General features: G+C 45.8%; 2 protein-coding genes and 1 long non-coding RNA gene across 4 annotated transcripts; 2 read left to right on the top strand and 1 right to left on the bottom strand.

Annotated features, from left to right (window-relative positions):
• Nucleotides 1-774: 774 nt before the first annotated feature.
• Nucleotides 775-9,436, top strand: LOC101158999 (cystathionine beta-synthase). Its single transcript, XM_004066621.4, has 15 exons — nucleotides 775-934; nucleotides 4,046-4,331; nucleotides 4,404-4,510; nucleotides 4,619-4,753; nucleotides 4,830-4,909; nucleotides 5,586-5,790; nucleotides 5,865-5,956; nucleotides 6,031-6,156; nucleotides 6,238-6,322; nucleotides 6,395-6,500; nucleotides 6,574-6,651; nucleotides 6,729-6,863; nucleotides 6,935-7,043; nucleotides 7,248-7,332; nucleotides 8,884-9,436. The coding sequence occupies exons 2-15, from the start codon at nucleotides 4,054-4,056 to the stop codon at nucleotides 9,012-9,014; spliced, it is 1,752 nt and encodes a 583-aa protein (XP_004066669.1). The 5' UTR covers nucleotides 775-934; nucleotides 4,046-4,053; the 3' UTR covers nucleotides 9,015-9,436.
• LOC144983800 (uncharacterized) lies at nucleotides 7,962-8,501 on the bottom strand. The gene is made up of 3 exons (XR_013647614.1): nucleotides 8,398-8,501; nucleotides 8,328-8,347; nucleotides 7,962-8,077 (listed from the first exon to the last, which is right to left on the bottom strand). It is a non-coding gene; the product is annotated as an uncharacterized LOC144983800 (long non-coding RNA).
• An 853-nt stretch (nucleotides 9,437-10,289) lies between the features above and the next one.
• Nucleotides 10,290-22,037, top strand: LOC101168526 (uncharacterized). Of its 2 annotated transcripts, none has more exons than XM_023948850.2 (10): nucleotides 10,290-10,669; nucleotides 13,572-13,717; nucleotides 14,021-14,102; nucleotides 14,323-14,458; nucleotides 14,573-14,775; nucleotides 14,848-14,984; nucleotides 15,056-15,197; nucleotides 15,273-15,554; nucleotides 16,130-20,642; nucleotides 20,882-22,037. In XM_023948850.2, exons 1-10 carry the CDS (start codon nucleotides 10,496-10,498, stop codon nucleotides 20,890-20,892), a joined length of 5,826 nt encoding a protein of 1,941 aa, XP_023804618.1. In that variant the 5' UTR covers nucleotides 10,290-10,495; the 3' UTR covers nucleotides 20,893-22,037. The 2 variants fall into 2 exon arrangements, with proteins under 2 accessions (XP_023804618.1, XP_078787216.1); XM_078931090.1 differs by lacking the exon at nucleotides 10,290-10,669 and adding an exon at nucleotides 10,727-11,053.
• The last annotated feature ends 129 nt before the right edge of the window (nucleotides 22,038-22,166 follow it).

The following is a 22,166-nucleotide window of genomic DNA, read 5'->3' as shown; positions in this document are numbered from 1 at the left end:
CTGTGATGTTTAGAGAAGCAACAAACTTTTCAGTTTAGATTATTTGAACTTGACTAAACTGAGACAAATTAATCCATAAAATTAAACTACTAATTTTTGTAGTTTAGTACTAGTTTAGTTTAGTACTAACTACTAAACTAAAATCTCCAAAAATAAAAATACATGGGAAAATTGATGCTTTTTGGAGAAAGAAAGGGTTTTCTTCATTTTTAGAAATACCATTATGTGTTAATCCTAATTTGGAATAGTATTTTCAAGCAATTAAAGACAAGAATTATAGATCTATACTTAGATATAGTATGATTAGTCAATTGTAAAACTAAAATAAAAAATTACCCTAAATAAAAAATAAGATACATTTCCATATATAAACATCCCCAAAGACGTAAATGATTCCATTATAATAACGTCATTATCAACAGACATATTTAATACATGTCACAATAAATGCAGTTTTCCCAAAATTGATAGCTTGAAAAGAATAAATTTGGTTAATTAAACGGTAGAAAGTTTTATTTTGAAGGGGAGGACCGAAAGTCTTCATCTGTGTTGGACATAGACGCGTCTTTTTCAGAGACTGCTGCGTCATCATTATTCGCTCAGGTACCGGAAGGTCACATGCTACACGTGCACTCACGTCCGCGCGCTGCGTGTCCGGTCGGTAAAAGGTAAACAGCTGCACCCTCTCCTTTCCCCTACCCAAAAAAAACCCTATCTGGAGAAATCTCTGCTCTGATTGGTCAAGCGCTCCAAACAGACGCCCTCGCTGCAGCCAATCACGTGCCGCCTTTCCGTTCGTCCTCTCCGAGTGGCACACGTGGGTTGTACGAAAACCACTAGCTTTCCGAAGCTGCTCATTCCTCCGCGAGCGCTGTCCTCCGCGACCCCCGACCGAAAACTCCGTGAAGGTTTCTGGGTATTTTAGGATCTACAGGTGAGTAAATGCATAAAAAAAGGGAAAAGAAAAAAATATTAAGAAAAACGAAAAGAAACGTAACGTTTATTTCATTGTGGAATTAGTTCAATGAAAGCCGCTTCCACAGTGGAGCTGATGCAACACCTGAACGCGTCCAGGTTTTGGTTGGAATGACTGTCCGCTCATTAGATGCTCAAAAATATTTATTGCAAACGTTTTTTTTGTGTGTAAAAGTTTAGGTCTCATTCATAGTTTCCTCTGTCAATCATCCCCACATTTACTGTTATCTCAAATTTGTCAAGAGTTCATAAAAAACTGAAGTAACCACGTTCAAACGCAGTTTTTTCTCTCCTTAAAACGTTCATAAATTATCTTTTATAGTTATTCTATTATCTTTTTATGTTTTTACATAATTTATTTTGGTTAAAACGTTTTTATGTGCAAATATATGCAACAAATTCTGCTTGCGTTGGGCACCTTGGTGCGTTCAAGGACCGTTTGAAAGTCCTCCATCGTGCCTCTGAGCTGGAACATCTCCGTGTTTCTGGTGCCCGGATGCGAACATGCACGAGCTCTTTACAGCCAGCATTCCTGCTGCTGTTGACCAAACGTTTGCCATGCTTCACTGGACCTCCATCAAACCGCCTTTGAGTTGTTCTAAAACCAAGCTGGCACCTGGCATTCCATTTGTTTCTTTTCTAAATCCCTTTAAATTGGACATACCATTGAGGATTATGAATAATCTGATTGAATAAGAATAAAAAAAAAGAGATAATCTTTTTCAAATACTAGAAAGAATGTGCCTTTTGAATCTTGCTTGTTTTTCTTATGGGACTTAAATTAGCTGGTTTAAAGCGGATCCGCCCCCTTTTCCCTGCCCTGGCCCTGGGGGTCACGTTGCCTCGCTGACCCCTGAAAGGCCACTGCATGGCCCTTTTCCCACGTTCAAAGCGGTTGTCGGCGCTGTAACCCAAGGCGTCGGTGTGTAAATAGCATCCTATTTGGACAGGCAAGGGGAGGCGACGCCTTTCTGTGGACCCTTATGGACGGCAGCACATGGAGCGCCGGCCGCCGTGCGTCCTCGCCTGTTGCTTTAGCGTCTGCGGCGAGGCGTGTGAACATCAGTTCCACCGTGGATCCGCATTAGTGAAGCTCGTTGCATTCGGGAGCTGGATTCAGCCAATCAGTACAAAGTACACGCATTTGAAATGTGCAGCTTATCATTAAATCTACATACGTCAGCAAACAAACAACCGATTTCTCTGAATGAAATCAACTTATAAATCAAAACAAGAATATACGAGATTAATTTGCTAATAATTAATAAAAGTCCAGTAAAAAAGGGATTAATCAGTTTGATAGATCAAGAGCGATAAACTTTATCTCCAAATCCACGTAGATTAATAGTAACATAACAGACTGTTACATAACGTTTACAGCCTTCCTGGCGCTTTGCAGGTGAGTCATGAGAACTTCCTGTAAACAATCACCGTTGTTTGGCCGTAGACGGACCTGTGGATAAGTGACTCTACATCCACCGTTTGCATTTTCCCTGGAAGTCAAAAGTCTTTCAGAAACTCGGATCCGTCTCCTGGATCTGCTTTGTTCAGAGCCAGACTTTCCCTCGGGCTCACATGAAGCCCGTTACGCAACCAGAACTTTATTCGCCTGAAAACTTGTCAGCACACGATGACCCCAATGTGAGGAAGATTAAATGTGTGTGGGAGGACCAGACTTCTCTGGCAAGTGTATGTAGAAACTATGACTTTGCATTATTTCTCAACTCAGACATGACTCAGCATTATGAGGAAAGATGTTGACTTAAGTCGTGTTTTTTGTATTCTGTTCTGCAGGAGTTTTGTACGGTATTTTGTATAGTATTTTGAGGGAACGCAATAGTATCTTGTGGGAACGGAATAGTATTTCGTGCGAACGACATAATAATCTGTGGGAACAAGATATATTTTTATATCTTAATGTCAGGACACGGGCTCAGTAGTTTTGCGCCAAAAGGACCAGATGGTTTTTCCAATTCTTCTTTTCTACGGTGACTTTGAGCCAAAATGAATTTGGAGCAGAGCGAACCCCTACCCCCCCCCAAAAAAAAAGTTAAAATGGTGACAAACCATGTCTGCTGGAGCGGGAGAAACCATGAAAGACATGAATGGGGGGTCCAAAAAATAATGTCAAAATCCAATAACGAAACCAAAACACAATGGTCAGGGATATCCAAAGGAAGTTTTAATGTTATTATGGGATGGCCACTGGACCTACGGCTTGCAGGCCAATTATGCAAATTGGGAGATTTTCACATTTTCCTGTAATATGGAAAAAGAAAACTTTTGTTTGAGGAATCTTCGCGAAGTTTCAATTACACGCCGCCACTTTACAACCACAACAGAATTTTCATTGACCTTTGACCTTTGAGAAGATTAAAACTTCAATCTAACCCCTCCTAACTCATTCAGCATCATAGGGAAACTACTTGGGGGCAGGGGGTTGATTTTTAAAGTTTATAGATCTTGAAATAACCCTTATTGCTCACACATTCTTTACTGGAATATTGTGAAAATGTAATGCATGAATCGTTGGCTCAAGCTGAATGAAACGATATCACATATGATATGACTAAATTAGTAATGCAGGCGTGGTGAACAAAAAAACCCTTGTTGCTAAGGAAATCCAAAAGTTTACTTTTGCCAATTCTTCTAAAAATGACATCGACCTGTTCGTCACCACCAGACTACTAAAATATATAATGGTTGCTATGGAGATAAAACCATTAGAAAAGCTGCCATCTTGGAAAAGGTCTTTTTTTCCCCAAGGACTTATCACATGCAGTTCAGAACAGGGTGCGGGCCAACCTGAAGGGGGGGGGGAAAGGGGGCAGCAAGGGCGGGGCCGAGTTCCGCCCACAAGACATATAATACTTTAATGTTGTTTTTATCTTTTAAGTTATCAAGTGACTTTATTTACTCTTATTTAGTTTAGTAGACAGTCTTGACTGTTTTTAATTAAAAATGGTCAATTTCTACTTTTTTGTCATCATTTTTTTGTCTAAAAGCTTTCCACTGCAGGGCAGGTGCTGCTTACTCTCTGTTACGTAATGCGGGATCCTGTGTTTTGCAGGCTGAACCATGCCGTCAGTTCCCTCCACCAAAGAAAAGACCCCCTTGTGCCCGCACGCTGGCAAGCTGCTGGGCCACGCCAATGGGGAGGCCAAGCTCCGCGACGCCTCCTTTCAGCTGAATGTTGCCGAGAAGCTGAGCGACCCGGAGGAGTCCGGCAGGACCATTCAGATCAACACAAAGAACAGCGTCCCCGAGAGGAAATGGATCCGGCCCGACCTCCCCAGCCGCTGCAAATGGAGCCTGGGGGCCTCACAGGCCGACTCTCCTCATCTGCAAATTCCGAGGTTGGTCTGGAGTTTAGACTTTTCGTTTCAGAAGCTGCCTTAGCCTTTAACAAACCCCCCTTTCCCTGCCAGGGCCCCCACTCCAACCGTCCTTCCCAACATCCTGCACAGGATTGGTGACACCCCCATGGTGCGCATCAACAAGATCCCCAAAGCCTTTGGACTCAAGTGTGAACTATGTGAGTCACTCGGCACTGGTTAGGGCCGGTCTTGGGTGCTGTACCCCTGCGTCTCCCGTTTTGATATCCTCCGTCCACCTGAAACGTGTCCTTTGTCTGATTTTAAAGTGGCCAAGTGTGAGTTCTTCAACGCCGGCGGCAGCGTGAAGGACAGGATCAGTCTGCGTATGGTGGAGGACGCCGAGCGGGCCGGGATTCTCAAACCCGGAGACACCATCATCGAGCCCACGTCCGGAAACACCGGTGAGTCTGCAGACTCTTCCCAAAAAGAAGATCTCTCCTAAAGCTGTGAATTACAAGGTCTGGTCCACATCCTCAGGGATCGGGCTGGCTCTGGCTGCTGCCGTTAAGGGATACCGCTGCATCATAGTCATGCCGGAGAAGATGAGCATGGAGAAGGCGAGTTCCCTGCAACTCAGAAATCACAACAAGAGCTTTCTGGCTGTTTTACAACCCGTCCAGGCTGGTTTTTCTAGTTAGAATTCCCTGTTGACTTGAATTGAGACCATACGGGAAGACTAGCTTTGCAACGGTTAAAGCTGGAATTCCTTTTCATGTCAAGTCCTTAACACACTCCTTGAATTGCCCTTTGACCATTTGCGCAATTAACATAATTCCAGTGGATTCCGAAAGCCGAGAAAAGTAGTTTTGCGCTGATATGCAAGACTACTATAGAATCTGCTGGAGTTACGTCAATAGCTTGTCAGAGAGTTGCGGTAATTTGAAGAGCGCGTGTCATTTCCTGTCCGCCGGTGACAGCTCCGCTATTTAACGATAAGTTTACTGCAAAACTGCAGAACAGGGATCTATGAAGATCCTTCATCAAACCTTCAGCTACGGGATTTTTTTTTATGCAGACGATGATGGATTGTTTGAGAGGGAACATAAATCAAAGGATGGAGGTTTTCCAAAACATCCAAAAATGTTTTCCCCTCAGTGGAGTTTAAACAATCACATGAAACTCCCTAAAAGTGTCAAATTGTTTAAGTACATCAAGGGGAAAAAAGTACTTCACATAGAGTAGGTGCATTTAGCTGTAAATGTTACCAAGCTTAAGTCGTTGTGGTCCCTGCAGGTGGATGTCCTCCGAGCTCTTGGAGCTGAGATCGTCCGCACCCCTACCAGCGCTCGTTTCGATTCGCCAGAGTCTCATGTGGGCGTGGCCTGGCGCCTCAAGAACGAGATCCCCAATTCGCACATCCTGGATCAGTACCGCAACCCAAGCAACCCCCTGGCTCACTATGACTCTACCGCAGAGGAGATCCTGGAGCAGTGTGATGGTACGGCAGGCACCGACCACGCCCCCAAACTTCTGAGAACCTGTCACGGAGCTCTCCTGTGTTCCCCCTGACAGGTAAAGTGGACATGCTGGTGGCTGGCGCAGGTACCGGCGGCACCATCACAGGCATCGCTCGCAAGCTGAAGGAAAAATGCCCAAACGTCAAGGTGCACTGCTGTTTGAACCACAGGGACCTTTACTCTGAAGGCTTGTCATCTGATCTGCAGAACTTTGTGCACAGATTGTCGCTGTTGACCCTGAAGGCTCCATCTTGGCTGAGCCTGAACACTTGAACAAAACCGATAAGACCCAGTATGAGGTGGAGGGCATCGGCTATGATTTTATTCCTACCGTGCTCGACAGATCAGTGAGTCCAGAGCTGATTTTTTTAGGAGTTTCCTCTTTCTCCCTTCATGAAACCTTGTGGTATGATTCTTCTTACCTTCAGGTTGTTGATACTTGGTACAAATCTAACGACGAGGAGTCCTTCAACATGTCCCGGATGCTCATCAGAGAGGAAGGCCTGCTGTGCGGTGAGTTCAGGACCAATCGTCACAGTTGTCCCTCTTGAGCTCCGGTTAAAATTGGCATTCTCTTTATAACAGGAGGCAGCTCTGGGACCGCCATGGCCGCCGCCGTTGCGGTCGCCAAAGAGCTGAAGGAGGGCCAGCGCTGCGTGGTCATCCTGCCAGACTCCATCCGCAACTACATGTGAGAAGCTTTCCATTCCAGCCGATCCTCTTCATGCTGCAGGAGTTTGATCCGAGGTTTTTACCGGTTTCAGGTCTAAGTTCTTGAGCGACAAGTGGATGTTTGAGAAAGGTTTCCTGAGCGAGGAGGTTTTGATGGTGAAGAAGCCCTGGTACGTGTCACACGGGGATGGGAGCCGCCGGTTCTTTTCATTTTCCAAACAAGCCGTCACTCGTTTGTCCCTCCCAGGTGGTGGAACTTGAAGCTGCAGGGTTTGAACATGTCGGCCCCCTTAACCGTCCTGCCAACCGTCAGCTGCCAGAACACCATCAAAATCCTGAAGGAGAAGGGGTTCGACCAGGCGCCTGTAGTGGACGATGCGGGGTGAGGCCCTCCCTGCCAGAGCAAAGTTCCATGTGAGAGAAGGATGCACTGACTCCTCCCACCTGTTGCAGGTTAATCCTGGGCATGGTGACTCTTGGGAACATGTTGTCGTCCATCCTTGCAGGAAAGATCCGACTGTCCGACCCCGTCAGTAAAGTCCTCTACAAGCAGTTCCGACAGGTAAGAATGCTAATGCAGTCCGTCCTAATGTTGAAAACTTCCAGATCCTTTATGATTTGGTCAGACAGTGACCTCACTGCATCAAACCTGATCTTTCAGGCGTTTTAGGTGGTTAAAAAAAATCAATAAAACACATTTATTCCTTGAAATGTGTGTGAAAGACGAATGAAGGCCCCTTCTTTTTGTGTCTTTTTCCTGTTTCAGATTCGCCTGACTGACAACCTGGGAAAGCTTTCCCGAATCCTTGAGACCGACCACTTTGCTCTGGTGGTTCACGAACAGATTCAGTGTAAGTCTGCAGACACACCTGTACGCATCTGTTTACAAAGGCATGGACCTGTATGCGCCTTTATGGGTCAGTACACACCTGAACCCACCTGTTTGCACCTACACACTCGGGGTGTAGGTCGGTTCAGAATTTCATAGGTCTTGGTTCGATACATTTTTTGTATTTTTTTTGTACAAAAAAGGAAGAAAAAAATTACTTGCAGAAGGCATTTATTGGTTTTATATAACGATAATAAAATTAACCTATGTAAGTGATCTACTCACTAAAATAAGAAAAACTATTATTCCTCACCTCTTCAGCCAAGCATATCCACCCTAATTAATTTTATGATTCCATTGTTTTGTTTGTTTTTAACTAATATGTCTTTCTTTTAATTGTATTTGATTGTTTTCTATCTGTAAGGCGACCTTGGGTGTCTAGAAAGGTGCCATATAAATAAAATTCATTATTATTAGCTGTCAGGAACCAAACCATTTGTAAACTTAACACTGGCCTGAATTTTTCTTAACTTGCACTTTTTTTTCTTGTAAACCGTTTTTATTACTGTTTTCCGGCGAACTGAGCAGCACACCCTGAACGTGCGCTCACACACACACACTCTTGCGCTGCGCGCTGTCCCCCCCCTCCTTCCTAAACGCGCACGAGCGCAGACACCATTGAGCATCTCGGTTGAAACTCGCGGAACTTGCCGTACCGAAACGGTTCTGTCTAACTATGTTTACCATTACACCCCTACTATACACACCTGTATGCACTTCTACGTACCTGTTTGCACCTTATAGCACCTGTACACACCTGTATGCACCGCTACGTACCTGTTTGCACCTTATAGCACCTGTACACACCTGTATGCACTGCTACGTACCTTTTTGCACCTTATAGCACCTGTACACACCTGTATGCACCGCTACGTACCTGTTTGCACCTTATAGCACCTGTACACACCTGTATGCACCGCTACGTACCTGTTTGCACCTTATAGCACCTGTACACACCTGTATGCACTGCTACGTACCTTTTTGCACCTTATAGCACCTGTACACACCTGTATGCACCGCTACGTACCTGTTTGCACCTGCTTACACCTGTACCTATATACCTCTCTGCACGTTTACACACATGTATGTGCTTTTATGCAGCCATTTACACCTGTACATACCTGTTTACACATCTGTTGTATGTTACTTTATAAGCTTTCTATTTGCTTTTATTCTAGTGTCAGAAATCCAGCTACAGACATTTTACCCCCTCCATTTTACTTTAACATCCCTGGTGGAGTTTTTTATTATTATTTTTTTTTTTTGGTCAATCAACTGCCGTCATTACTAGAAAGCGCCAAATATGATCAGACAACTTAAATATTTTCTTTTTGGTGTCCGGTAAACATTTACAAACACCGCTTCTGTTTACAGTTTGTTCACATATACTATCTCAGTTTTGTTACACTTTCCCATAATTCCCTCCAAGTGGCCAGAGAGTGAAATCTGTTTTTCTTTGTGGTTTTTGAGGCCTAATTTTGACCTTTTTTTTTTTTTTTTTGTCATCCCTCAGATCTGACAGATGGATCCGCCGTCCTGAAGCAGATGGTGTTCGGCGTGGTGACCGCCGTGGACCTGCTCAACTTTGTCACGGGCCGAGAAAGGAGGGAGCGCTCCATATCGGAGTCCACAGATGAACTGTGATCAGCTGACTCAAACGCAGCGCTCAGCTGTACAATTTTCCTTAAAGATTTGTTGTTTTTTAGGGGTTAATTCCTTTTTTTCTAGCTTGCATTCTGTGGTTGAACAGACCGCATCGTGCCACAGTCGCCTTCTTTTACAGTTGCTTTTTTTGTTGTTGTGTAGGTGATTTCTTATTTGTTATTGGTAGAACAACAAAATCAGGTGTAAGCTTGTAATTTATGAGCAGCTTTTTGTTTCAGATTTAAGAAATGAGACTTTGAAGGTTGTTGCTGTATATAGACTTATCCTCTGTGTTTTTTCTGTTATAGTCTGAATCTCGAGATGGAACTGTGAAAGGTTTGGAGTATTTTATCCTAGCGATGGCTGGAAAAATATTTTGTACTTTTTTTTTCTTCTTGAATAAATGTAAACAATTAAAGAAACTTTTCTTGAAAGCAATGTATTTTTTCTATCTTCAAATATCTAATTGCATCCTAAGAGGATTGTGAGCATAAAAACATTTTTTTATAAAAAAAATGTATCCGGTTAAGTAAAATGAGTAAAACTTGCTATAAATATTAAAAGTAGGATAGTTAAAGAAAAATCTGAATTTTAAAAAATATTTCATATCTACAGTTAAATGTATTGCAGGAAACATGTTTTATTTCTGTTTTATTCATGACTTTTTGTGAATATATATTGAAACTTAAGGATATAGAAGTGTTTTTTATATCGGAGACAAAAACTACACAAAATTGTTATAATTTATTATATATGATAAAACTGATAAAATAAGTGAAAAAAGTGTAATAAAAATATCCTCTAATTAATGGTTTGGCAGTTATTCTAATAAGCTAACAATAGTTAAAAGTTACCACAATTTTTAGGGTGGAATCCCTCAGGGACCACTGCAAAGCCCGCAGATGAGATAAGTTTTTTTATTTTGTTGTTTTATGCTATTCAGAGGTTTTGTTGGTTTTTATTCTTTTTATTATGAATTAATTTTTGCAGTTGAATTATTTGATGATAAAAAGGTTTTTAACATATCTTTTAAATTAACTTATTTGAAAATATATATAAATTTACATACATTGTACATTTTAAATAAACCAATCCCCTTAATTATCAAGGAAGGAGCAGTACTAGTAAATATTTTGAAAGAAATTCCAGAAATTTATTAAGATTATTTTATTGTGGAACTACGATTTCATGTTAATTTTTACCCTTTTAATGTGTAAATTTGTCATTTTGGCGATGAGAACGATGTAAGGTGAACGTAATTATTAGCTCGTTAAAGCGCTATGTTTGTGTTTGCCATGTGGTTTGAGGCGCATGTGATGAACCTCTGGGAACACCGACGTCGGCGGTGCTTCAGTGTATAACTGCATATCACGCTATCACGCCCCCGCCCCTCTGTCAGCCTCCAGCGGAGCGCCTATGTGATTCAAAGAAGCGCACCCCATCGTCCGCGCAGCAGCCAATCAGCGCCTCCAATAGTGAGGATGTATGTGTTGTGCGGTAGCGGCTACGAGCAAGCCTCGGTGGGCAGTATGGCGGAGGAGAGAACAGTGTGCGACTTAAAGGGGCTGAAAAAACAACTAGAGGGTCTGCTGGGCCGCTATTCTCGTGACGAGCTCTGCTCCGACACTGAACGGTTCTGTTCGGACTTTTGCACGGTAAGGAGCCGCCGCAGGAGCCCGCACTCGGCTTGTTTACGACGGCGAGAACGAATATGTTAGCCGACTCCCCTCCCCCAGAACTTACATGGCTAGCTGGGGAGCTCGTTAGCAACTAGCCTGCCACTTGATGGCTCTTTACAGACAAGTGTACCAACGTATATTTATTTAATAGTTCCCATAGTGACACCGAACCACACCCAGACCGTGACATTGACATATTCGACTTAAAAATAACGTCGCAGTTTGTCAAAAAATGGCTAACTGACAAGCTAAAAAACGGCTAGTCGCCATACCATCATCATGTAGCTAGCTTTTAAAGTTTACTCTGTTTACCAAACTGAACTGAGGCTTACTTGAGGAGGCTAATGCTAAAATATCCCAGTGAGTAATTTACGTGCAGCTATCTAACATCTCGTTGCCTGTTACAGGTTTTTCTCAACCCTAAAACCTGGTTTCGATATTATTTATTTCGGTCACAAGATGTTTGCCACCACCACCACACGAATATATGTCTAATCACGAAGGAGGCTCAAACATATTTACGTACTTTATTAGAGTAAATTAGAGCAGCTACACGACTTTTGAATGCATACATACATTCAACAGACTCGATCTAAATCACGGGTTTAATCTAAAGTCACGATTAAACCAATATTAATGGCTTAAATTTAGGCTTGAATTTATGTTTGAAATTGATGGTTAAATTTTTAACGTTTTTTAATAGATAAAATTAAATAAACATCATTCATATCTTTCTTTCCCCCCCCCTGTCATTTCCAGATGTTTCTACATTTTTGTTTCTTTAAAATGATGATTATTACTTTGGTTTTATTTTGAAAGCTCAAATATTATACACTATTACTGTTTAACAAGAGTTACATTTTAATAATTTGCTTGAGTTTTGTTCCCCCAAGCTTTCTTTTCTTATCAGTTGTCAGGTATTTTTAATAAATGCTCCCAAACTCTACATGAATAAGGGACCGTCTACAAAGTGCAAGCCCTGGGAAAAGAACAATAACAAAAACAAAATAGGGTTCCATTATTCTAAGCTACTCATATTGATCCTACAACAACAATTTAGCTAGAAAGTTTTTTTTAATTGTTAGGAATTAGGAAGGAGGGTCTAAGGGCAGGGATGCCCAGTTTAGTTTAGCCATTACCTATTGAATTCTATGACTTTATGTTCTTTATGATTCATGTTTATTACACAATCACTGGCATGAAGCCCATTGATATGACATGGCTATATAAATAAATTTAAATTGAATTAGGAATCACGTCTGACCAAAAATGTTTCAATCGTTCTAAAAGATCCTAAAACTACAGTCCCCAAATTTTCTTACATGATTCATTATCACTTATTTTTACCAGTTGATGGTTAACTATTTTTTCTAGTTGATAGTTGTTGATTGTTGAAGCTACTTTGTGCTCTTTTAAAGTCTTAAAGGGGGAATAAACCTAAATCTGGTCATTACATTTCTTCATCTTTAAAAAAAACAAAACAAAAAAAAAAAAACATTGTATCGGGACTCGGCACCGGCAGTTACTAAAAAAAAAAAAGTAAATGACTCGGAATCAGATCGGTGCCACAAAAGCTTGATTGGGACATCCCTAAGGCACACGCCTGTTAAATTCACACACATAAACGAGGAATTCCACATATTTTTGGACAGAACTTACCGCCACATTCAACGTTTGTTTCAGGGTTGAGAACTTCTTGATAGCCGTTAGCCTTTTTTTTTTTTTTTGTCAAACAAGGAAAACAAAACAATTTAGCGAATATTTCAAACTTTTGAGCGCAATCTTTAGCTGGTATTTCCACATCGGCCTGAGGAATTGAGGATTTTCTGTTGGTTAGAACGAAGAACGTTTATGATTGTGCCTCTGAACTCGTTTGGTGGAGACGTTTTGATTGTTTATAAATGAGAGAATTGAGTTGAGGTGATGGAACGAAGGGTCGGTCGGCGAAACTGTGCAACCTTTGATGCAATCACTGACTGATGATAAATCCTGGAGGGATCAGTGTTGGTTTCCTCATCTCTAATTATTAAATGATGTATGATTATGTTTAATACATTTATGAATACTTATGTCACTCACATCGGATTTGTGGGTTATTTTTATTTTATGGATGTCAGTTTATAATAAGTTTTTCAAAGTGGTTTAAAATGTCATTTTTTGGTGGGGCTTTTGTTGTGCAGCTAAATCCATTCAAAATGGATTTAGTCCTCTGGAAAAATACAAGAAAACTTCTTTTTTTTTTAATTGAAATTGTTTCAGTCAAAAAGTGGACGATGTCCATCTTGTTTTGATCACTGGTTTGTCCTATTTATGGGCATTTACTCTTGGATTTAGATGATTTAGATGAAATGTTTGATCCGTTTTTGGCTTTCAGGTAATTGCCCTCATTGGGTTGGTGTTTAAAGTTGCTGCACAGCTGTAGTTTATTACAGTAGTAAAGTAGATATTTTACAATCTCTCTGTTTTATCGCCAGCAAATCTCCAGCGTTAAAAGGTTGTCCTGGATGTTTTTAATTCACTCAATGGTTGTTATTATTAAGCAGCAGCACATTTAGGCTCCCCAGACAAATGTTTTCTGTCTCTGTGTTGAATTTTTATCTTCATATTCATATTTGAAGGAATATGATGAATCTTTGTAAAACCATAACAGCTTGAGTTTCTGTAAAAGTGTTTAGTTTACACCTTGACATGTGATGAAAAGCTAGAATTGCTTGATAAGAATGAGGGACGGTTATATTGATCTTATCTGTACTTGGTTTTTATATTTGATAGGGCAATGATTCAAATGATACCATTGTACCCCGTGCTGCGTAGACGCAGCGTCGTCTCTTCTCTGTCGACGGTGTCTCGGTCCTGAAGTGTTTGTTTGCATCTACAGTTGGTGGAGGAGCACGCCGCTCGCTGGCAGCTGCCGCTGCCGCAGCTCACGGTCCTTGAGATCGCTCTCTGCTACTTCGCTCGGGCCTCCAGCTGCTTCCCTTCAAACTGTGATCCCGCTCTCCAAACAATCAGTAGTCTGGCCTTGTAAGTACAGACCTCAACTCAGGGGGGCGCTCTCGGCCCTTCCTGCCATTTAAAGGTCTTCTTTTTAACTCCAGGGGAGCTCAGTTGTGTAGAATCAGTCAGAGGTGGTTGAGCACAGTTGACTTTGTGAAGATGGATTTTAAATCTACAACCACCAGGAACTCCTTCAAAGTTTAGCTTTTACTGTTTGATTTTTACAGGAAAGTCCTTGTTCAGATAAAATATTTCCGGATTCTTCTCTTTCCGAGTTCAGTTTGTCCACAAATAACATCATTTCAATTGTGTTTGATGTTTTTATCAAAGGAGTGTTTTCGAGTTGCTGCTGTTTTTCGACCACAATGACTTCAGTCAGGAGCCGCTGGAGCGCTTCGCCGCCACATTCCAGGTGAGAGTCGAAACGGAGACCCTGTAACGCACCTGTAACTGATCTGTCAGGCTACGTTGACCCCGCCCTCTGTAACGTGCGTTCACACAACCACTTCTGATGATTGAGCTATATAAACGCACGTTCATGCGGAAAACTAATCAACCAAACCAGACGGACTCTTCTGTTCACTGAAAAAAGCGTTTCTTTCTTTGAGGTTCTCCTCCTTCTCCTCTTTTAGGAATGTCATCTGGTCTTAGGAAGGCACCAGAACCTTCACCTCCTTCAGGTGGAGCGTTTGGTTGGGAGTGGGGGGCCGTGGGCCAGCCCGGTCCTACAAGCAATCCTCAGCCAGTCCAGTTTGCCTCAACATGAAGGTCAGAGGTCGCTGTCATGCGACAGCTTGAACGTCTTCTCCAGACCAGTTGAAGTCATTTTAGGGTCAAACTAAACCCTTCTCTTTTTTTTTTTTTTTTTTGACCCCTCCTCAGTGGATGCGTACATCGGCTCTGAGCTGCCCATATTTTTCGAGCTTCGGGTTCGCTTCCTTCTGTCCCGTTCTCGCTTCGGCGAGGCGGCGGCTCTGGCCAAACACTGCATCCGCCATCCCGGCGCCGGGCAGCACTTGTTCTTTCTCCAGGTCTACCTCACATGGCTTCACAAAACCTCCCAGCAGGACTGCCTGCACAAAGAGGTGAGACTCCTCCTTCAGTCTTTGGGGGGGCACTTATGATCAAAGCCAAACAGGAAGTGACTGTCCCTCCAGGTGGCGGACGTCAGCGGTAAAGATGCCGTTCACGTCCTCTGCAGTCTGGAGTCGGACGAGAAAGACGAGCTGCTGTTGGCTCTCGGCACAGCCTTCCTGTCCCAGCAGCTCCGCAGGGGAGACATGTATTACCTGTGGTCAGTACCGGAACACGCCTGGTTTTCGCGTTTTGCTCTGAAATGATTCTGAAAGTCCTCTTCATTTTCAGCGACCTCGTCCTGGTCTGGACGAACCTTCACGGTCGCCTAAAGACGTCCCCGCAGGTCTTCCTGGCAGAATGCCGACAGCTGATGAAATCCGCCACAAACGTCAAGTCCATATTCCCCTTCATCAGAGCCGTTCTGCAGACCGTAAGACGAGAACGCCACGGTTTTGTTCTGCCCAAAGGTCAATTAAAGGTCTGAATATGTCTTCCTGCCCCTCAGGTGGGGGAGGCGGGCGTCCAGTTCTGCATCGAGCTCTGCGCCAACGCCCTGCAGGCCCGACTCCCGTGTGACGTCACCACCAAGTCCCTCATCTACAAAACCGTCGCAGCGCTGCTGCCCAACGACCTGGAAGTCTGCCGGGCCTGCGCTCTGCTCGTCTTCTTCCAGGAGCGAACGGTGGAGTCCTACAAGATGGTGTACCTGCTCTACATGCTGCCGGATCAGGAGTACCACGCCGAGGACAGTCCCATCGGGAACCACGTCCGCTTTGAGACCCTGCAGGTATGGAAAGACCCCCCCCCCCCCCCCCCCCCCCCCCCCGTTACTAAAATGAATAAAAATCAGGCGAAATCGCTAATCGGGAATTACATACCTAACAAATTTTTTTGGGAACTGTTCGCAAAAAAACAATATTGGTTCAGTGTCTGAACGTCATCAGTTTTAAACAAGCGTGGGAAAACTCCAGCGCCCTCATAGATAGATAGATATAAACTTTATTAATCTCCCAAAGGAGAAATTCAGGTGTCTGATAGCAAAACACACAACCACACACAATAAACAACAGTAAAATGACAGAAAGTTAGCAAAGCCTAAAATAATTTCACTCAAGAAATTGCAGCGCTATTCTAATATCATGTTTTGGGGGAAAAGAGGAGGAGCTAAACATTTCTTTGATACTTTGTGCAGAATTTGTTGCGTTTTTCCGATTGATTTCATTATAAAACCTCTATTTATGCTCCATTTAATTGCTCAGCACGGCAATAGTAGCATCATGGTTTGGGCTCATTTGGATCCCATTAAAACAGATGAAATAAAATCACACGAGCTTGATTTTAAAGGGGTCTTTGTCTCCTCAGGTCTTGAAGAAGGATCTGCACTTCGATCCAGAGTTCTGGAACCTCATCGCTCTGCGGACAAACTGTCTGAAGCTGATGAACAAGAAGGTGGTCAGCCCGGTTCTGGAGGAAATCATGGAGGACAGGTGGATCTCAAAGTACTGCGCCAAAGACCCGGCTCCCAGATCCGTCTGCCGCGCTAAAGACAAGAGCAATGTTCTGTCCGTGGCCAAGAAGCGTCACCAGAACCAAACCAGTACCGACGCCGCGTCCAAACGGCTGAAGACGAGCGCAGGGAAAACGCGGCACGACGACCGCGCCACCAAGAGGAGAGGGGCGCGGGCTCTGCAGGAGTCCTCTGCTAGATCTTTGCGCCGCTCGTTTTGGCAGCTGGACAGAATACACGGCGGCGTGGCGCTGCGGTATGACGAGCAGAGACGCACGACCCGGCTGTCGGAGAAGAACCCCCCGAAACGACGGATCAGGAAGCCCAGGTGGCTCCTGGAGGACTCGGGGGCTCTGGAGGAAAACGTTCCCGTCAGGATCAAAAGGAATGGTTTGAAACGGGGGAAGTGCCTTCCATCGTGTGTCATGAAGAGGTCCAAAATGGGTCCAATGAAGAACGCCAAACCGTTGGTGGCCTCCCAACTCAAGGCGAACCACGGGAACCAGAATGGGTTCCCATCGGACGCCGTCTCCCCGCCGAGCCCGCCGCAGGTCATCCTGGAGCTTTCCCTGCCGGACAACGAGCTGATGGCCACGTTCACGGAGGACGCCTACACCCGTCCCAGAGGCTTCCCGCAGGTGCTCTTCTACAAATCCACCGTGAAGCGTGCCGCAGCGCCGTCCCCCGAGAAGACCGCCCACGGAAAAGAGGTGGTCCTCAGAGCGCGGGATCCCAGCATGTTTGTGCAGCAGCTGCACTGCTATGGCCGCCGCCAGAAGGACAAAGGCACTTCCTCCCAGGTTCACGCGTCCGTATCTACCATCACGCGGTCCTCGCTGCAGGGAAGTCCCCCTAAGGATTCCCCGAGAGACCAAACGGCAGAAACGGGGGCCGTCAAAGCTCAAAGTACAAAACCGCCAACGCGGAAAGGAGGTGCAACTGGGGAACCAACGGAAGAGCCCAAACTCATCCAAGAAAAAGGACTCTTTCGAGCTTCAAGAGATCTTCAGAACTGCTCTAAGGTGGAGACTTTACCTACCCCAAAGCCTCAGGATGCTCCTCAGAGTTCACCGGCAAAGCCGTGTGAAGAATTGGCGATGAACTCCACCGTCGCCTCTCTGCCTCCACTTTCAGACCGAGTCTCTGAGCCTCAGAATGTGGAGAACCGACCACAAACGACCAAAGTTTCTGAAGTGAACCATCCCATCGGGATCAACGTCCCCAACGCAGAAGACCAGGTTCTCTGTCAAGATGGAGAGGAACCGCTCAGGACTTTATCCTCTCAGGTTGGAAATCCTTCAGAACAGGAGCAGGATGACAGAAGCTCCAGAAGAAAGCAGTCTGACCCAGAGGTATCCCATGATGCTTCACAGCAGGACGGAACAGGTGACATGTCTGTGCAGCCTGAAGGAGAACAGGCGGTGCCGGAGCGAGTCCCTCAGGAGGACAAACGTGGACCTCCGGAGGACAGCGCCTCAGGAAAACCCCGACCGGAAACGGAGCTCAGCCGTCCAGAAGAAATGAGAACTCCTTTCTTGGCGCCACAGCTCCATAACATCAAAGAAGAGGCAATGGCCCACGAAATCGGCTTCGACGCTCCAGAAGGCAGCGAGTTCAAGGAGACCTTCCCCGAGTCAGAGGAGTCCAGGCTGGAGTACTGCTGCATCTTTTGTGAGAAGGACTTCCACGGGTGCCGGGTCGTGGCCCACGCCATGTTCCATTACCGCAGAGACGAGTGCATGTTCTGCGGGACCGTCTTCACCGACGACCTGCTGGCCATGATCCACCTGTCCGACCACATTGAGAAGCTGAAGAGACTGAAGGCGCCTGCAGCGCCGGACGACGACGCCAAAGATTCACCCGCCGAAGCCAAACCCTCCAACGCATCCCTCGCCTCTGGAAAGCGCGGGAGACCAAGGAAATCCTCAACCCCGCAGAAACTGACAGATTCCGGTCCGTCGGAACCCAGAACTCTCAGGTCTGATCACAAACAATCCCAAAAACCTCAAACGCCTCACAGGGTCAATGGACACATGAGCAAAAAGTTCAGCAGATCAAGACGCTCCGTGGACACCAAGGAGGAGCCCGTTCAGCAAGAGATCTCACTAGAACAGCCGGGTTCTGAAGAGGGTTCTTCAACGTCCATGCGGGCCGCCAGAAAGTCGGCGTGTTTCAAGGAAGAAGAGAAGACGGAACCTCCAAAGGTCCCAAAGAAAACGCAGAAGGAAAAGAAAACTGTGGATCCTCTGGAGAGGGCGCGCTGCGCCGTGGTCGGCTGCTCTTGGTCCGCGGACATTTCCAAGAACCGGGTCGCCCCTCTGTACCACGCTCTGGAGGAACACTACGGCGACACCACGGCACTGCAGCTGGCTTTCCGCGTGGCAAACGGCAAATGCGGCATTTGCTCCAGGGTCATGTTCAGCTTCGAGCACTTTCTGCACCACGTCGGAAGACACAGAGACTCTCCCCGGCACCCGTGCCTCCACCAGGGCTGCGGTGCCAGGTTCAAATCCGGCATGGAAATGAGGCGGCACGCCCGGAGGCACAGCCCTCTGCAGGCCGTGTGCTGCCTGCCCGGATGCTCCCAGCTCTTCATCTGCCTCTGGGCGCTCAACCTCCACGAGAAGGAGCACTTCTCCGCCAGGCCCGGAAAGCCCACAAAGAAGGCGAACGTTCAAACCGGCGACAAAACGCCGGCGGGAAGGACGCGCCGCAGCTCAGGAGACTCTTCTGGAGATCCAGCCGCCAGCGAAGAACCTGCTGTGAAGATCAAAGAAGAAGGAGCACCCGAGTCGCCTTTGAGGGAAAACGTCAAAGCTCAGAAAGACGACAAAGATCCGAAGGTGCTGAAGAACCTCTGCAGCCAGGAGGAGCCCGAACAGCCTTCTGCTCCCCGCCTGAGGCTGAGAAGAAGCTCGTCTGAAGCTCACAGAGCTCCTCCGTCGCTGATGTCTAAACACAGAAGCAAAGCCAGGAACAGGCTCAAGAAACTTCAGGTCAGAGCAAAGTCCAAAAGAAGAAGAGGGCGTCCTCTAAAAGTGAGCACAGCCACCACCGTCGAAAACATCCACGCAGCCAGAAACCCGTCTAAGGTCAAAACCACGAAGACTTCAGCGGGTGATTCCAACGCCAACCTCCGGAGGGTCACGAAGCTCCGAGATCGCAGGAAACCTCTGTCCAACGCGCTGAAGCTGGAAAAGCCGCAGACGAAACTCCACAAGATCAGAGACCGCCACACGCTTTCCAAGACCAAGAAGAAGAAGACGACCAGATCTGATGACGGATCATCTGCAAAGAAACCCAGCGGATCTGCAGCCCCTCGCAGTGACGCTGAAGCTTCCAGCGTTGATGCTCCCCCCAGCCCGACGCCAAGGACCACCGCGGCGGAGAAGCAGCCTGAGGGGATCGCTCCTACAACGGAGAAGAAATCTGGTTTGAAAGAATCCAGTGAGGTCCAGAAGGAGCAGGAGAAAACATCTGCCCCCCAAAAAATGAAACTCAAGCGCCGCCACCAGGCAGACTCTACGGAAGCTGCAGTGGTCCAAAAAGGAGGCGTTGGAGAGTCCAGGACTCCCCCGTCTGCAGACGCCCTGCCCTCTGCAGACGCCCTGCCCTCTGCAGACGCCCTGCCCTCTGCAGACGCCCTGCCCTCTGCAGACGCCCTGCCCTCTGCAGACGCCCTCCCCACTGCAGAAGCCCTCCCCACTGCAGAAGCCCTCCCCTGTGCAGACGCCCTCCCTTCTGCCTCCGCCCTCCTTTCTGCCTCCGCCCTCCCTTCTGCCTCCGCCCTCCCCTCTGCCGACGCCCTCCCCTCTGCCGACGCCCTCCCCTCTGCCGACGCCCTCCCTTCTGCAGACACTTCCACGTCTTCTGCTCCTCCAGACATCCAGCAGAAGAAAAAGAAAAAATCAGCAACACGTGAGAAGCAAACGGAGACTAAGTTGAAGAAAAAGGGCAGAGGTGGCGCCGCCTCCACCGCAGTTCAGACAGAGAGCTCTGCAGGCCACGCCCCCGAGACAGACGCTCCGGCCTCCGCCCACACCATGAACGGGAAAGCGTCAGCCCAGCTGCAGAAGACCTCGGTGTGCAACGAAACCCTCGCTCTGTACAGCAAGAAGCCGTACCTGCGGGTGCCGCCCACGGCGTACCTGGACGAGAAGTACACCGCCATGCCAAAGCGACGGAAGACGTCTTTCCCGCCGCCGCCTGACAATGCGGCTTCCCCAGAGCAGACGGCCGCGGCGCCGCCGCAGAGACAGCGATGTGCCAAGTGTTTCGCCACCTTCACCTGCAGCGAGGAGCTGCGGGGTCACCTGCAGCGGCAGAACTGCTCCAAACTGTTCGGGTTCGATTCCGACGAGGAGGAGGGTGAGTTTGAGGCGTTCCGCTAGCAAATCAGGAACAGCTGCATTCCTCACAACAGAAAATAAAGAAAACTATTTTTACAGGAGTAAAATGTTAATTTATTTGAAAAAGTTGTAATAATGCTAAGAAAAAGTTTTTTTTTTCTTCTTCAAATTTTCGAATTTTGGAATTATTGTCTTCTTTTTGAAACTTTTTATCGTAAAATTTAGACTTTTTCTGATTCTGGTTTTGTTCTGTTGCAGCCCACAGCTGAGCCTGAACGACTAAAGGGAAAAAAGTTCTGGATTCTGAACAGACCCCAGTTCTGCCTGCGGATCGGACCGGAGCAAAGACTCGTGACCCAGAGCTGCAGGGTCATCCGACTCTCTTTGGGGGGAAAAAACAACCTTTAAAGGTCTGGAAAACTACTGACATGAACGGAACCAGGTCCGGTTGTTTGTGGGACGGTCCGTATTGAAGTGCCTGTTCTGGAACCGCCGTGCTGTTCTCCACCTGACGCTGTGGCTCACAGACCGGACGTATGGAAACTGTGAGATTAAAAAAAACAAAAAAACTACTAGCAACCAAGCCATACGGTGATGTTTGCTTTTTGCACTCGTGATGCTTTGAGTTCTGGTCGGGGACAGAACCGGTCCTGGAGGTTAGGTGATCCTCCTTAAGGTCTAAACTCTGAGATTGCTGTTCTACGGTCTTCTTTAAGAAGTTTTTAATGTATAGTCCTTGTTTAAATACTAATTGTATTTCTTGTATACAAAGACTATGTTCCCTATGGGTCTCATTAGAGCTACGCTGCCTGTTCTCACAGTGAGTAACCAATAGGGGGCAGTGTGCACCAATTTTAATATTTTCAATATTATTTCCTGTCTGCAAAAAAAGTTGATGTGGATTTTTTTCATTTCATCAGAATGCAGAGCAGCCGTATTTTATTTTATTTAGGGGGGTAACGGATTCATTTCACTTGTTTTTTTCCCTATTAATAATTACATTTTCATCTGAAATTCTCACTTTTATCGTTCCTCCTCTTCCTCACAAATATCGATTTTTGCCGTCGGTGCAAACGGGCTAATTATCAGTTTGAATGTCGATGAAAGAAAAGACGAGGAGGCCGCACGAGTCTTTAGAGAGCAGCAGGTTCTATTTATTTATGTTCTGTTTTCTATCTTTTGTAAATAATTAAACCGTTTCAATGACTTAATTGTATACTGGGGGGAGGGGGGTGTTTATATTTTTTTTCTTGGAAAAAATAATAAATGTTTGAAAAATCAAAATTGTTTTGGGGTGGAGGAGTTTTTTTTTTTTTACTTTTTTGTTTTGTTTTTTAAAGATAAGCAAACGGAGAGATTAATGCGTGGAAAGATGGGTCGAGACTTTCAAAATAAAAGCTGACCTTCGAGTGTTTCTGCGTGTCATTGTTGCAGTTTTTTAAGATTTGAAAGTTGTCACAAAGGCCAGACGGAAATGAGGAGGAGGAGGAAGGAGATCCGACCCAAAGGGAACCTCGCCCGTGCAGGAATTCATCCAGCGGCT

Source organism: Oryzias latipes, chromosome 2 (genome assembly GCF_053564925.1).
Source record: "Oryzias latipes strain Hd-rR chromosome 2, Olatipes_Hd-rR_3.1".
Taxonomy (NCBI): domain Eukaryota; kingdom Metazoa; phylum Chordata; class Actinopteri; order Beloniformes; family Adrianichthyidae; genus Oryzias; species Oryzias latipes.
This window is presented reverse-complemented; position numbering and strand designations above follow the sequence as displayed.

Excerpts from the sequence above, each read along its gene's own strand:
- LOC101158999 (XM_004066621.4), top strand. The coding sequence starts at position 4,054 with ATGCCGTCAGTTCCCTCCACCAAAGAAAAGACCCCCTTGTGCCCGCAC. Across the intron at positions 6,652-6,728 it reads TTGATGGTGAAGAAGCCCTG|GTGGTGGAACTTGAAGCTGC; the intron begins GTACGTGTCACA and ends TGTCCCTCCCAG. Across the intron at positions 6,864-6,934 it reads CCTGTAGTGGACGATGCGGG|GTTAATCCTGGGCATGGTGA; the intron begins GTGAGGCCCTCC and ends CACCTGTTGCAG.
- LOC101168526 (XM_023948850.2), top strand. The coding sequence starts at position 10,496 with ATGTATGTGTTGTGCGGTAGCGGCTACGAGCAAGCCTCGGTGGGCAGT. Across the intron at positions 14,459-14,572 it reads CAGTTTGCCTCAACATGAAG|TGGATGCGTACATCGGCTCT; the intron begins GTCAGAGGTCGC and ends ACCCCTCCTCAG. Across the intron at positions 15,198-15,272 it reads TCAGAGCCGTTCTGCAGACC|GTGGGGGAGGCGGGCGTCCA; the intron begins GTAAGACGAGAA and ends CCTGCCCCTCAG.